The sequence below is a fragment of the Alosa pseudoharengus genome, unplaced genomic scaffold, assembly GCF_046254945.1.
Source record: "Alosa pseudoharengus isolate Yale_2024_CS ecotype anadromous, Long Island Sound unplaced genomic scaffold, YU_APseudo_1.1 YU_APseudo_1.1_scf_19, whole genome shotgun sequence".
Taxonomy (NCBI): domain Eukaryota; kingdom Metazoa; phylum Chordata; class Actinopteri; order Clupeiformes; family Clupeidae; genus Alosa; species Alosa pseudoharengus.
The window spans coordinates 34,473,064-34,486,050 of NW_027468657.1; the positions used below are offsets into that span (position 1 = coordinate 34,473,064).

The following is a 12,987-nucleotide window of genomic DNA, read 5'->3' on the forward strand; positions in this document are numbered from 1 at the left end:
GTGTGAAAAATGTAAATTTAATTAATACATGATCTACCTTTCTGAAAATAACAGCTATTTTTTATAATATAAATATATTATCTATATTTATAGATGACAAGCCCAAGAGATATACAGTATAACGTTTTACATGGGCAGGCTTATGCTTTAAAATATGCATGAACTTGATTTCAGTGACTGCACCACTGCCTTTTATCTTAACCCTTTACTGGCACACCATGATTTTTTTTTTGTTTTATCTTGCACTATTAGGCTGTAGTAGAAAAATCTGATTTTTTTTTTCAAAGGACCCTCCCATTCAATTTCTTTGAACATCTACCAAACGGTTGAAGTGCCTGTTTATGGTAAAAGTCAGTTATCTGACTTGCATGAGATTATTGTGTTTTACTGAAAGAAAAAAAAAATCCCCCAAAAAGTGGTATTATCTTGTAGCCCTGGTCCCAGAGTTTAAGAAATATCATGTTGAATAAACCTCATTCTTTTTTAATGTACATATACTGTTTATTCAGCGTTGTTAAATGCTTAACATTAGTAAAACCAAATTATCCTTTTTTATTCTTTTCACATTGCAGAATGTTACCTCTTAAGTCTGTTATGCCTTTATCACTGTGATTGTGCAGAATTAATTGATTGTCAGAGTATCAGATTACAGGAAAACTCTAATCCAAGCAACTTCAATTTCCCCCCCCCAAAAAAAAAAAAATCTGTCTAGTATGTCTATTATGATATATTCGGTTATAAGGCGGTTTCCATTTTCTATTGTAACCAATTCATTATGGTTATGAGTTCTTGTACGTGGTTTGAGTGTGAGGCATGGCTTTGCCCCTACTCAAATGATGTCCATTCTGCAATTTAAGAAACAGTCTTTTGGCAACTAAAGCATCAGATGCCTTCAATTGATTAATCCCAACACTTAGTAATGGGCAACCCAGGATGGTGTACAACCAATATGAAGCTATTGTCCTTTTAAGATCATTAACATCTTCTTCTAACTTGACAAAGTGCTTGCTACATTCATCTCCATGGTGGCATAGAGGATCTCTGAGGGAGTAAGTTATGAAGGTGACCGCAAGTGTTGAGCTGAGTGAAGTCTTTCTTCTGCAGTCTCCTGGTTAAATCCTCCTCACTCCTTTAGATGCCACGAGAGATCCATTCTTCATTTCATTCCTGCCAATTCAGAAGCAAAGCATAAATTCATTAGATGTCAAACAAACCTGACCACAGGTGGGGAATGAGCATAAATCCAAATGGAAGAATGAGAGATGTATATTTGTTTTTTGGAAAGACTAGTTTGGTAAATCTGAGGGACGGACCTCATAGGACAGCTTGAATTTCTTTGGCCCTTTCAAAGGGACGGGAAGTCAGCCAAAGTTAAAAAGATGGAATGTTTTGTTTGTTTAGATTTTCCAACAAAACTGTGTATAAACATTATGCAGTTTTACATATGATTTATATGATTGTACATCAATTATTGTCATTGAAGTAATGAAACATTATAATAGTCAAATGTTTCAAATGTAAATTTAATCAAATGCGTATTAGTTTAAAAAAAATTGAGGAGTAAAAAATGTGTGAATGGCTGCTTAATTCAGATGAAAACTCCACTTAAAACAACCCCAGAAGTCCAGCTCTGAATGTCTTCTAATCAAGCTTCACTGAGAAAACAGTGTTTTTTCCACAAAGTTTCCCCTCAGACTCACTGGCTCGCTCTGACAAAGGGATTTCTTTCTTACACAGAGCCCCCATTCCTCCCTCCCTCTCTCCCTTCCCTCCCTTTCGCTCTCTCTCTCCCTCTCCCTCTCTCTCTCTCTCTTTCTCTTTCTCCCTCTCTCTCCCCCCGGCCTCTGTAACAGCTGCTCCTCAGTGCTTGTATCCTGCGAGAGTGATGATCAGTGTTTTTCATTTCAAAGTGTTTTTTTGGAACAGATGGCGGAGGGGAGCAGCGGGGGAATGTGCCAGCACTGGGCTGGGGAATGTGCCAATTCCTGCAGTGAGTGAGTTCTCTGGGATCCTGCTCGCGTGCCTTCACCCTGCCCTCTGCCCTGAGTGGCGCCAGCAGGACTTCCCAACTAGCGTTACGAACATCTGGTGTCTGGGACTGCCAGGAAAAAAAAGCAGCAGCTCAGCTAGTTTCCTTCTGAATAAGCTTATGCTAGGGAAACACATTAGCTCACACACACACACACAGAGTGCAGGAGGAAGAGACAGGACTTACATTCAGCATGTTTGAAATGAATACTCCTTTACAAAATTGCACCAAAGAATATTTGCAACAGTTCCTACTAATTTAAGATTACTGAAAAATGTTTGTTGTTTTTTTTTTTATCTAAAGGTTCCAACTAACATTATGGAATCTTATCATGCTATATGCTTATTACTTATTGATTTTATGTTTTGCATTTTAAATGAAAACACATTACCACAACAACAACTTTTACTCTAGCTGGATTATTATTAAATCTTATTTATTTTGACACAAACACATATTTTTATTACCACCATGTGAAGATTTGAAGAAATTACTGGCCAGAAATATACTGGATAAACCATGAAGAGAGCTGTTGTTACTTGGATCTTCATCACGCATTTTGAAAGACCTGTTGATTTTTGAGGAATGACCATACACACAAGGCCTCTAACCGTGTGGGTCCAGGAGAGCACAAAAGGAAGTTCAGCCTTGGTTTACATGACTCCCCATGTCATAAAACTGCACACAAAGGCATCAATCACCCCTCTTTATTCACCCGAGGCACTTTGCTCCTCTGTTTAGGGAGGAAAAAACTGGCTGAACACCCAGTTCCTTTTCAAACACAAGTTGATGATGATTTAATTTAATGGGGTCCTTACTAAGCAAAGGAATGCACTCCCTAATTGGAGCGAGTATATTTTACCCCAGCTTTGTTATGGTGTCCGCTGATATAAAAAAAGACAAAACAAAAGAAGTAAACAGCACACATATCTGGTTAAGAGATTGCGCCACCAAGTCTGACAGAACCCATCAAAATTATCAACACCAACTGTGAGCTTGCCGGGTGTGTGTCCCAGATGGGAATGCTATACTCTGGTGATTCTCCAGCGGCAGTAGCCTACTTTTCGAGCTGCCACTACAGTTTTCTTTCGTGTCTGTCATGCTGTATTGTGCAGCCAAAATATATACAATTATTGACATGAGTTGAATAGAATGTGCTATTCTTTGATATTCTTTGATATTCTATTCTTAATATTGTGTCTGTGTTCAAGGACATACAAGTTACATTATGTCAACTCTCAATCATTTGATATTTTGTATTTAGAATGACATTGTGTATTCTGATTTAGAGTGCATTTAAAAGTTAAATGATCCTAATGAATTGCATTGAAGTCAAGGAACTTTTAAATATTTATGAAATCATCTATTCTTTCACTAATCACCAGTTAAATACCATATTTAGCAAACCGCTTTCTTCATAGAGAGGGAGAGAACGTAATGGACAAAGTGCTACTATTGTTTACATGATGTGTGTTTCCATAATTGTTGGGTCTGTCACTTTCACATGGACCAACCCACACAGGCCCAGTCACACCATTACCTTCCTCTTCTTGGAGCGTCCCTCAGCCTGCAGCGTGCGGGTGCACTGCTCCACACACTCCCTGAAGCTCATGTTGCTGTGGTCCGGGGTGTAGTCCAGGTCTGCAAGTTGAGCCAGGGACAGGATGTAGTTGCAGGCTATTCTTAATATAGCCAGCTTGGAGAGCTTCTGCCCATAGGAGTAGCATGGCACCTGTGAGGAACCAGAGGGTTACTGTGGGCCCCCCCACAAATCTAAAAGGGATGCCATGATAGCACTGATCTATGCAGTATTAATATGGCAGGAGAGAGGATTGAAGTAGCCTAGTTGTGCATATTATATCGTAATATTTATATTATAAAATATTCCTTATCTTATAATAACAACCTGATAACCTGATGTTTAATTCCTGCAGGGGGTTACTTGTCCTTTTAAAAAAAAAAATAAAAACAAAAAAAAAATCTGTGTAGCTTTATATAAATAGTGCATTAAATTAGACATATTAAAGATTTGCATCCCATTGTTGAATGTCAGAATTTGAGAGTATGTTCAGAATATGGACTGAAACTAAAACGATGAATTGTAGACATTGTCTCTACACAACAGCCTACAGCATGTAACTGTAGGGGCTTTTATCTTACAGTAGCCTCTTTCTTCTTTACTTCTGCATGACACTGCAGAACAGATGTGAGCACAGCATTTCACTTTACTGCACACAGAGGGGGAATCAGAGATGTCAGCAACTGCTTTAGCTTTCCGTGCATGTATTTTAATAACAGGACAGTTAGAAAGGGCAACTGTATGCTAGTATGGTTATCTGCAATCAACAGGGAGAGCTTGTAGACATGCAGCCAATGAATAGAAAGCACATGTTTCTGCAGTCCATCGAGTACTTATCTTTTAACTGTTGTTTGTGTGCTTATTTTTGGAAGGCTATGATGTTTGTGACTGCTTGGGATTATAGAAGCAATGCAGTGGATTAGCTATGTCAATGTGGGTGTGTGGGTGTCAAGAGAGACAGATTTGTTTTTGTTCATCTGATACAAATACCAACGAATGCTTCTGCATTTCCTTATTGTATCTGCTTGAATGTGACAAAGAGGGTGTTTTGCAAGACAAGATGCAAAAGTTTGGAGCAAAATCCAAGAATGAGGAGAATTGATATGACTTCTTAAACTGTGAACTATCCAGCTATTAAAAAAGACGTCCACTTGTGTGGGATGGGCATTCTACTGAATCATATGCATTTAATAAATTAATTCATTGACTTTATATCTTTCTGTGCCATCTCCAATTTGACCTGTGATAGCCTAATTGTCTGATGTCAAAGGTCATGTGCCTCTTCTCTTCCAAAAATACAACCTAGGCCTAAGCATTACACTTGTCATCGCTGCTTTAATTCATGATGGTTTAAGTTAAATGCACCTTAAAAGACATTTGTAAAATATTTGTTAAGGTGGTAGGCTACTTTGGCGATCATATTTCTTACAGCATAGGCCTATAGAAAGCAACTGTGACAAACTCTGACAAACTGAAAAAATGAACTCAATAATGCTTTTGGTCAGTTTGGCGGAAAATACCTGTTTTCTAAGCGCCTCAAAGGCTGCGCTTATGGTATGCACCCGGGTCCTCTCTCTGGCATTTGCCAGCAATCTCCGTGTCTGCTGAATTGCTTTGATCTCAGTGACGACGCCAGACGCCTCTCCCAGCCGTTTCCTCGGCGATTCCGACGGCTCGTTGTTATTCATGTAAGACGCCTGTGAGGCTGAGGATAGCGGTCGCTCTGCGCGCTGGCACAGGACAACACGAGACTGTAAGCTCTGTTCACGAGAAAAAACCTGCTGATTGTCAAAGCCAGCCACTTGAGGGAATGTCGCCTGAATTGTGTCCTTAGCAGAAGCTATTTCAGACAATGATTGGGGTTGTGATAGACCCTTACCGCTGATTGCAGGCAATGCATTTATCCGCATATCAAGAGCCGTGTCCGAAATCCCCAAATGACCAATGTGCTCTCCACTGACGACAGAAGCAATGGCTTGAAGCCTTTTTTGACTGTTTAAAACAAAAGTGTTGTCCATTGAGTCCTCATTTGAGTCTTCGTCCAATTTAGAGTCATCTTGAGAACTCCTGACCTCACTAACACGTTTTACTGGCTCTCGTGATTTGCGCTTGAACTTTTTATTCACCGGCACTTCCTTTACGTTGAGTGTCTTCCAGTTGCCATCATTCAGAAGATGTGGATTCTTCATTTTAAAATGATTTCAGTAGTTCCACTCCAAGAGAGACGCAAACCTTTGCTGATTATCACCAGGCTATTCCACGAAGAAACGCTTCTCTTCTGCAATCACTCAGCTAGACACAGCTAGACACTGTCTGACGGCGTTGAAGCCCATGTTAGATGTTAAAATCCTGACCAGACAACTTAAGCAGATGCGTGTTGTTCTCTTGGACTCCCGGCGGCTTCTGGAGCCATGCAGCATTGCCAGCAAATGTAGTAAATGCGCCTGAACTCAGAGGTTCATATGTATTTGTTTAGCCTCAGTTTACATAGAAGCCCCTGTTGGCGAGATAAGTCTGCAAGCCGCCAGCACTAGGAGACCGCCCAAAATAAAACGACCCCGGGCGGTGCTCAAATAATAACACCGCCTATGCCGCTACGCTGAAGCAATATCTTATTTGACATCTGAAACTACCTGGAGAACTTGTCACATTCTTAATTGCGACATGCGCTATTAATCTAAATCTAAACTTTGCCTTAAGTCCTTTACATTTTCGGGAATGTATCCTAGGCTAGAAAGGGCGACTTATTATAGGAAATGCAACAGACTTGATCTGTGACATCTTGTATGCTTAGATCGTTGGGCCATGCTAATTCCCTACTCAATTGCAACGGAGTTGCTGCGTGACACCCAGACACCTCAACCAGCCTACTGGACGCCAGTGTGCTTTCAATGACATCATAAGGGTTTGTGCTGTTGCCCTGTGAATGAAGGCACAATAACTATGTTGTTTGAAAAGTTAGATAGCCTATTGAAAATGTATGTTCAGTGAACATTGGGTGTAGGCATAGCCTACAATTTAAAGGTTCGATTTATTTGGCTCTATGAGCCTAACATTTTTCCAGACTTAAAACAATCATGTAGGCTTAACAATAGACAAACAGGTAGACAACACAATAGCAATATCTCATATTTTTCGTGTTCAGTTTGCTTCATTCTGGCCCCGTTGATTTAACGCCATGTAGGCTACATTTCTGAAAAGCAAGAAACAATTGTGTTTATTCCTATCTGCTACGCCACCTTGTGGCACTCTGCATAATTTTGTGGCAACTGCACATTTTAAGGTAATAATAATACAGATCAACAATAGAAAGCCCTTTTCAGAAGCAGTTTGTGATATGGTTCAGAAATAAAGGGTTATAGCAAAAAACAAAAAGATCAGTAAAGGGATATTTTTTCAGCAAGTATTAAATGTTATGCCAGTCCATTCACACATTCGGTTAAATTCTTTACATAGACTAATAAACTAATATAGGCTATCTTAAGTTAAGTAACATAGCCTGTATTGTGATCATACTGACACCTCAAATACCACATTTCCCCAATGTGAAAGAATCTGCAGAAACAGAAGGACATGGGATTTAAAAAAAAGCCTCCAGTTGTTCCTGGGCAATGTGCCATTGCTGCAGCGACCTGCTGCTTCCTCCAGATATTAAATTCCTCTGGCATGTACTTTGCCCTGGCTGACGCCAGCCCTCCACAAGACCCCAAAGGTAAATATCTCTAACAGGCAGAGCTGCAGGGGCTCTCTGATGAGGTCATTTATTGCCCTGTCTGAGAGTTCGGAATACAACTGTTTTATCCCATCAAAACAATGATAGTGAAGTATAAAGGAACATATTTTGTGAAAATAACATTAGGCATTACCAGTAGGCAATGAATATTTTTAATGGGTATGTAGTGTTAACCATATCAACCAGCATTACAATAAGTTATAGGCCTATATTATTGTTGGGAAAGATGTACAGAAACATAAATAGAGATGGGACTCGGGATGGGACAAGCCCTCGGTGGATCTTTGTGAGATGGGACATGACAATGTCATATATATCATCATAAATATCATATGTGAGGCCATTTCTATATTTTAGTGAAATTATCTAGTTCTACTCCTGGTCAGTCCTGTTCAGCTTTGATCTATCTATTGCAGTCTGTGCCCTATAGCACTATATAGTGGCCTGTAGGGCAAACCTAACCTAGGCATAACATAAGCTGTCTAAAAGTGTCCCTAGTCTTTCTCAGCTCCAATCACCATGAACATTCCCTAACACAGTGAAATGTCAGCAGTAGCCTACATACACTGATATTAAACACTGTGTCTGCACTGGAGAGTAATGCCTTGAAGAGTTTGGTTTAACATGTAATTGTAATCCGAATTTATCCTAAATGATGCAAGATGGGTCATCCTTATTCTGTCATTTGCAGATGCATTTGTAGATGATGTTAGAATTCAATAAATATTTGGTATGGCTTTTATATTTAGTCTTCACAGGAGGTAGGCTAAGTCTATTAGATTTTTACAGAATTCTGAATGTGATCAAACTTTTGTTGGGCTCGAGGCCAATTTGGTCTAATTCCAGCATCTGTCATCGCGGTGGTCATGTCATGTTTTTCTTTTGTTTATATGCTCCTGAAAGTAAATCAGTAAGCTACAAACATTAATCTGGCAGGAACGTACAGATATGCATAATTTATATTTCAACATCAACATGTAAAGCTAAGGGGGAAAAGACAAAAAGGATGTTTGTTCTTCAATAAACACAAATTACACTGTTAGGGGTTTACAATACGACTACGTTCAATGTTTTAAGAACACATATATATTTTTTATTATCTAATATTTTAAAACACAAACACACACACACACACACACACACACACACACACACACACACACACACACACAAATATAGGCCTACAGCCTATGGGCGTAACATTTTTCATATTTGTAAAAAATCTTGGCGTAGGCTATTCTAAATAATTGTTTCAGAATGTCCAAGTTCTTTACAAAAATGTCAACATAACTTATATTTTTATTTTTAAATCATGTTGCGTAGGCCTAGCCTCCTGATACAACAATGAGCGTCGACCCTTTATCGGGCTTTGGTGGTAGGCATAGTAGGCTACTCGGGATGTGAAGCTCAGTGGGACTTTTATTATAAAACTTCCGCATCAACTGACAGGAAGTCGGTGTTGGCAACAGCTGATTGTGAGGATGGACTCCCCCGATGTGACATTTACGTTGGCATATGTTGTGTTTGCCTTTTGTTTTGTGTTTACGCCAAATGAGTTCAGATCAGCAGGCTTTACCGTTCAGAATTTGTTCTCTTTTTGGCTCGGGAGTGAAGACATAGGTTTCGTCCAGTACCACATCAGGAGAACGACATTAACCCTCGTTGTCCATTGCTCATTGCCTCTTGGTAAGTTTTACGGTCCTATTTCTATTTCTACTGTATAGGCGTTCGAGGCAAAAGGAAGCCCAATATTTCGACTTTAGCGATAGCTTAGGCAAGGCTAGGCTCCTTGTTTTGACCTACTGAACTGAATTTAGGCCTAGACATTTCTCCTGACAAAAGATGATAGTTTTTGTAGAGAGAGAAATAAATAACGTATCTCTTTCCATCTTGTCAGGTTACTACTTGGGTATGTGTATAGCTGCCCCAGATAAAAAACTGATCTATGTGTACCTGGCAAGTGAAGGATGGCAGCTGTACTTCACTGTGTCAGCTGCTGTCTTGCTCCTGAGTTGCCTCGTCGCTCACTATTGGTCTGGCCAGAAATGGGGAAATCACACCATATCAAAAAACTTGGCCTCCCATGCCTTACCCCAATCCAGCTGGAGAGCTGTAGCCTCCTCTATCAACACGGAGTTCCGCAGAATCGACAAGTTCGCTACAGGTGCACCAGGTGCGAGGGTCATTGTCACAGACACCTGGATCATGAAGGTCACCACCTACTATGTCCATGTGGCCCTGCAGCAGGACACACACCTGACAGTCACAGACTCGAAGCAGCATGACATTTCACCTGACTCTGGCACGCCAGTGCAGATCCTGACCCTTAGTGTCGCCAGTATCAATCCCAATGTCAAGCCCTTTGACATCAGGTGAGTAGGCTACAGTACATGGGATGATTGCATTGTGCATGTCTGGTATGCCTAAATATCCTCATGCAGAGTAAAGCAAAATTACTGCCATACATTTTTGAAAAGCAGACATTCCCAGAATCAATAACGTTCAGCTTTAGACACTGTACGCTTATGTCATGTAAATATAAGACGTAGGCTACTTACTTTTTGGTAACTAGGTCACTGTGTGACAGTAATATTTTAACCCTATCTCTTTTTCCATACCTGTTCTTTACCAAAGTGTAATCGCTTATCTTCTTCACTAGGTCAAGATGAAGGGTTGAGATTAATTGAGGGCAATCATTTTTGAATGATGTTTTATGATACTCTTTACTCAAGAAGATTAAACTTTAATCCCTGGCTTGGATGTTGCCAGGTTAAATTCTACAGAGTATACTGAACTACGAGACAAACTGCAGGCTCCTGTGAGGAATGCAGCAAACGTGGTTATCCATCTCACCATGAGTGAGCTCTTTTTGGAAACCTTCAGGTCTTTCGTGGAGCTGAACCAAGTCTATGAAAGCCCCAGTGGTCAGGTGAGAACAACACATCCTCGCAGACTCAAGTCATTCAAACTAGATTCTAGAAATTCATTTGTGTGTAAAATATGCCTAAAACAGGCCTTTAGTAAGTTCCCCAAAGCTGATATGAGTATGCTTTTGACTTAGGCTTACTTTGTAAAATATTATCAGCAAACCCAATTTGATGACTGTGTAATCATAATTCTTAAAGCAAATGTATATTATGTGTATGCCCAGGAGCTGGAGGCCTGCATTGGCTGCATGCAGGAGACTGCCAACATCAAGCTGCTGCATCTGTGCCACGGAGAGGGAGAGGGAGAGGGCGAGTGTCAGCAGTGCTACTGCCGCCCCATGTGGTGCCTGACCTGTATGGGCAAGTGGTTTGCCAGCCGGCAGGACCAGCAGCGGCCTGAGACCTGGCTGGGCAGCAGGGTGCCCTGTCCCACCTGCAGGGCCAAGTTTTGCATCCTGGACGTCTGCATTGCCCACTGACTCTGGCCAAAGCCAGGGGTATGCAAGTACAGAGAAAAACAATGAGAGGCCTTTGAAGCTGTATCGTTCTCCTCTGACATGTCTTTGAATTAATACTCTTGTTTGTACTCTACCCACAGGTGAAATGATGGATGAAATGGTTCAGATGACATTTGAATTCAACAGACAATTCAAAGACACTTTGAGGAATGATTTTAAAAACAATTGGTTGGATCTGTGCTGCTGTTTTACAGCAGGGAATAGACTGCCACATATTGGATGTCTTTTGACGTCTTGTTTTTTCTTGTCTTTTTCCTTTTATCACACCAGTAAGACAATGGAGCTTATACTGTACGTGCCTTCTGTCAGTTTGCCTTGTTTTTGTCAGGCCATTAATGTAGAAATGTTACATTGCACATCCTAGACACAACATTTACGTTACTTTCTGCGATACTTTTACAAATGCTGATTTTTCTTAAAACAAATAGTGTTATTGTATTTATATAATTCTGGATTAATTAAACCTTCCCCCAACATTGAGTGAGCACCAATGTTGCAGCCACCACAGTTTTAATTCTTGAAAAAGCTAAGAGTCCTGCTAATATCCTGCCAAAGGACATAATAGTTTTACCAAAGGGCTTGCATTTCCAGTTTTGAGCTTAACATAATGCAAGAATTGTGTACCCCCTTGTAGAATATATTTTGATATCCCTTGAGCATAATTTTTTAATGTGCAGAGTTTCATGAAGGTCTCTTGGACTGCGCTGCATATTGAAAATTGTGCTGAAGGAATTCCCAGCGCGACAAAAACTGACAAAAGGGTCACCTCACAGCCCACTCCACCAAAGTGCAATACCAGGCGTCCAGGCACACGGGGCAATGACTGAACGCAGATCATCTTATTATAAGTCTGAGCTTTGAGTCATTATTTTTAAGTAGAAATTTAAGGTACAGCATAATGCTAGTGCTGTCTAAATTTGGAAACTAAGGCAAGGTTAAGCCAGAAAATTTAAGTATTGTGCATTCCTTGTTGTGGTGTAATCATACAATGTTTCTAATGGGATAATGGCCTTTTTTCATTAGCTCAGTTACTGCTATGGGCAGGTACATGGCAGAGTGGGACAACAGCAGGATGCTACATTGCAGGATCATCAACTATGTGTCTCTGTGTCCTTGGTGTCTTTTGAAGCATGTTTTTCATGATTTTCTGTTTGGGATGTTTCTTAGATATTAACATGTCATCTAAGGGGACAAAGTTCTTTTCTTTTTTTTAAGCATATTTTTGGGGGCTTTTTTATGCCTTTAATGAGACAGGACAGTGGGATCCGGAAAGAACCACGGGGAGAGAATCGAACCCAGGTCGCCGGCGTACGGTGCAGGTTCCCCAGCCAGCCACTCTGGACAAAGTTTTTTTTTTTTTTTAACAGTTAATAGATACATTTAGCAAACACAGCTTGTAATGGCTGTCATCCTGATGTGGAAGGATGGAAACCTTCAGAAGGCCATAATCTTCATTATCAGTTTACAAAAATGTTGTGTTTCAGATGTAGAGGGTTTCTCCACAACATTTAAGGGTTTTCAGCCCTTAATTTCAGTCACAGCTTTTTGTTGAATTTAAGATGAATAAATGAATTTGGTCTTTCCCTACACAGAATTCCACATGAAACACGATGTTTTTCTGTTGGACTTTATAATACTGTCCTGGCACTAACTGTGTCATATATTTGAGCTATAATCCTTGTAGGCATTGGACATTATAAAATGACTAGATAATCTTCATGAACAATAACTCAGGGAATTGTTATTTGTCCTCTGTCCAAATTTTGTAATGTGTCTGACCCTGTATCATCTCTTTGAAGTAATATGTAAATAAATGTCTTAGTTTAAATCCTAGTATTTCTGTTTTATATTTTAATATTAGTTTTTATAGAGTATTAAGGATTTGTTTTTCTGTTTACCTTTTTGTATTTTATATCACACAAAGTAATCCTGTTCTTGCACTGTCCACTTTTTGGACGACCTCACACTCAGCAGTCCCTGTGACGTTTTGGCACACACTTGACCATGACATCTCACTGCATCACAGTATCAGTTCCCTGTGTGCCTGGAATGTGAAATCTGGTGGATAGACCATTATCTCACAATTGTGTTTCTATCCTTACAGTGTTAGTAGCTTTCTTGTTCTGTATTTGTGTACAGTAAGTGCCTATATAAAGTATTCACCCCCCCCCCCCCCCCCCGGATATCCCCCCTTTTACTGG

General features: G+C 40.1%; 2 protein-coding genes across 4 annotated transcripts; one reads left to right on the top strand and one right to left on the bottom strand.

Moving 5' to 3' along the window:
* Positions 1-487: 487 nt before the first annotated feature.
* atoh8 (atonal bHLH transcription factor 8) lies at positions 488-6,123 on the bottom strand. The gene is made up of 3 exons (XM_076292584.1): positions 5,129-6,123; positions 3,570-3,761; positions 488-1,167 (listed from the first exon to the last, which is right to left on the bottom strand). Exons 1-3 carry the CDS (start codon positions 5,795-5,797, stop codon positions 1,162-1,164), a joined length of 867 nt encoding a protein of 288 aa, XP_076148699.1. The 5' UTR covers positions 5,798-6,123; the 3' UTR covers positions 488-1,161.
* A 2,676-nt stretch (positions 6,124-8,799) lies between these two features.
* Positions 8,800-12,619, top strand: tmem129 (transmembrane protein 129, E3 ubiquitin protein ligase). 3 transcript variants are annotated; one of them, XM_076292588.1, is made up of 5 exons: positions 8,800-9,027; positions 9,239-9,713; positions 10,111-10,270; positions 10,493-10,773; positions 10,867-12,619. In XM_076292588.1, the coding sequence occupies exons 1-4, from the start codon at positions 8,823-8,825 to the stop codon at positions 10,745-10,747; spliced, it is 1,095 nt and encodes a 364-aa protein (XP_076148703.1). In that variant the 5' UTR covers positions 8,800-8,822; the 3' UTR covers positions 10,748-10,773; positions 10,867-12,619. The 3 variants fall into 3 exon arrangements, with proteins under 3 accessions (XP_076148703.1, XP_076148702.1, XP_076148700.1); XM_076292587.1 differs by having other exon boundaries at positions 10,493-10,765; XM_076292585.1 differs by having other exon boundaries at positions 10,493-12,619.
* The last annotated feature ends 368 nt before the right edge of the window (positions 12,620-12,987 follow it).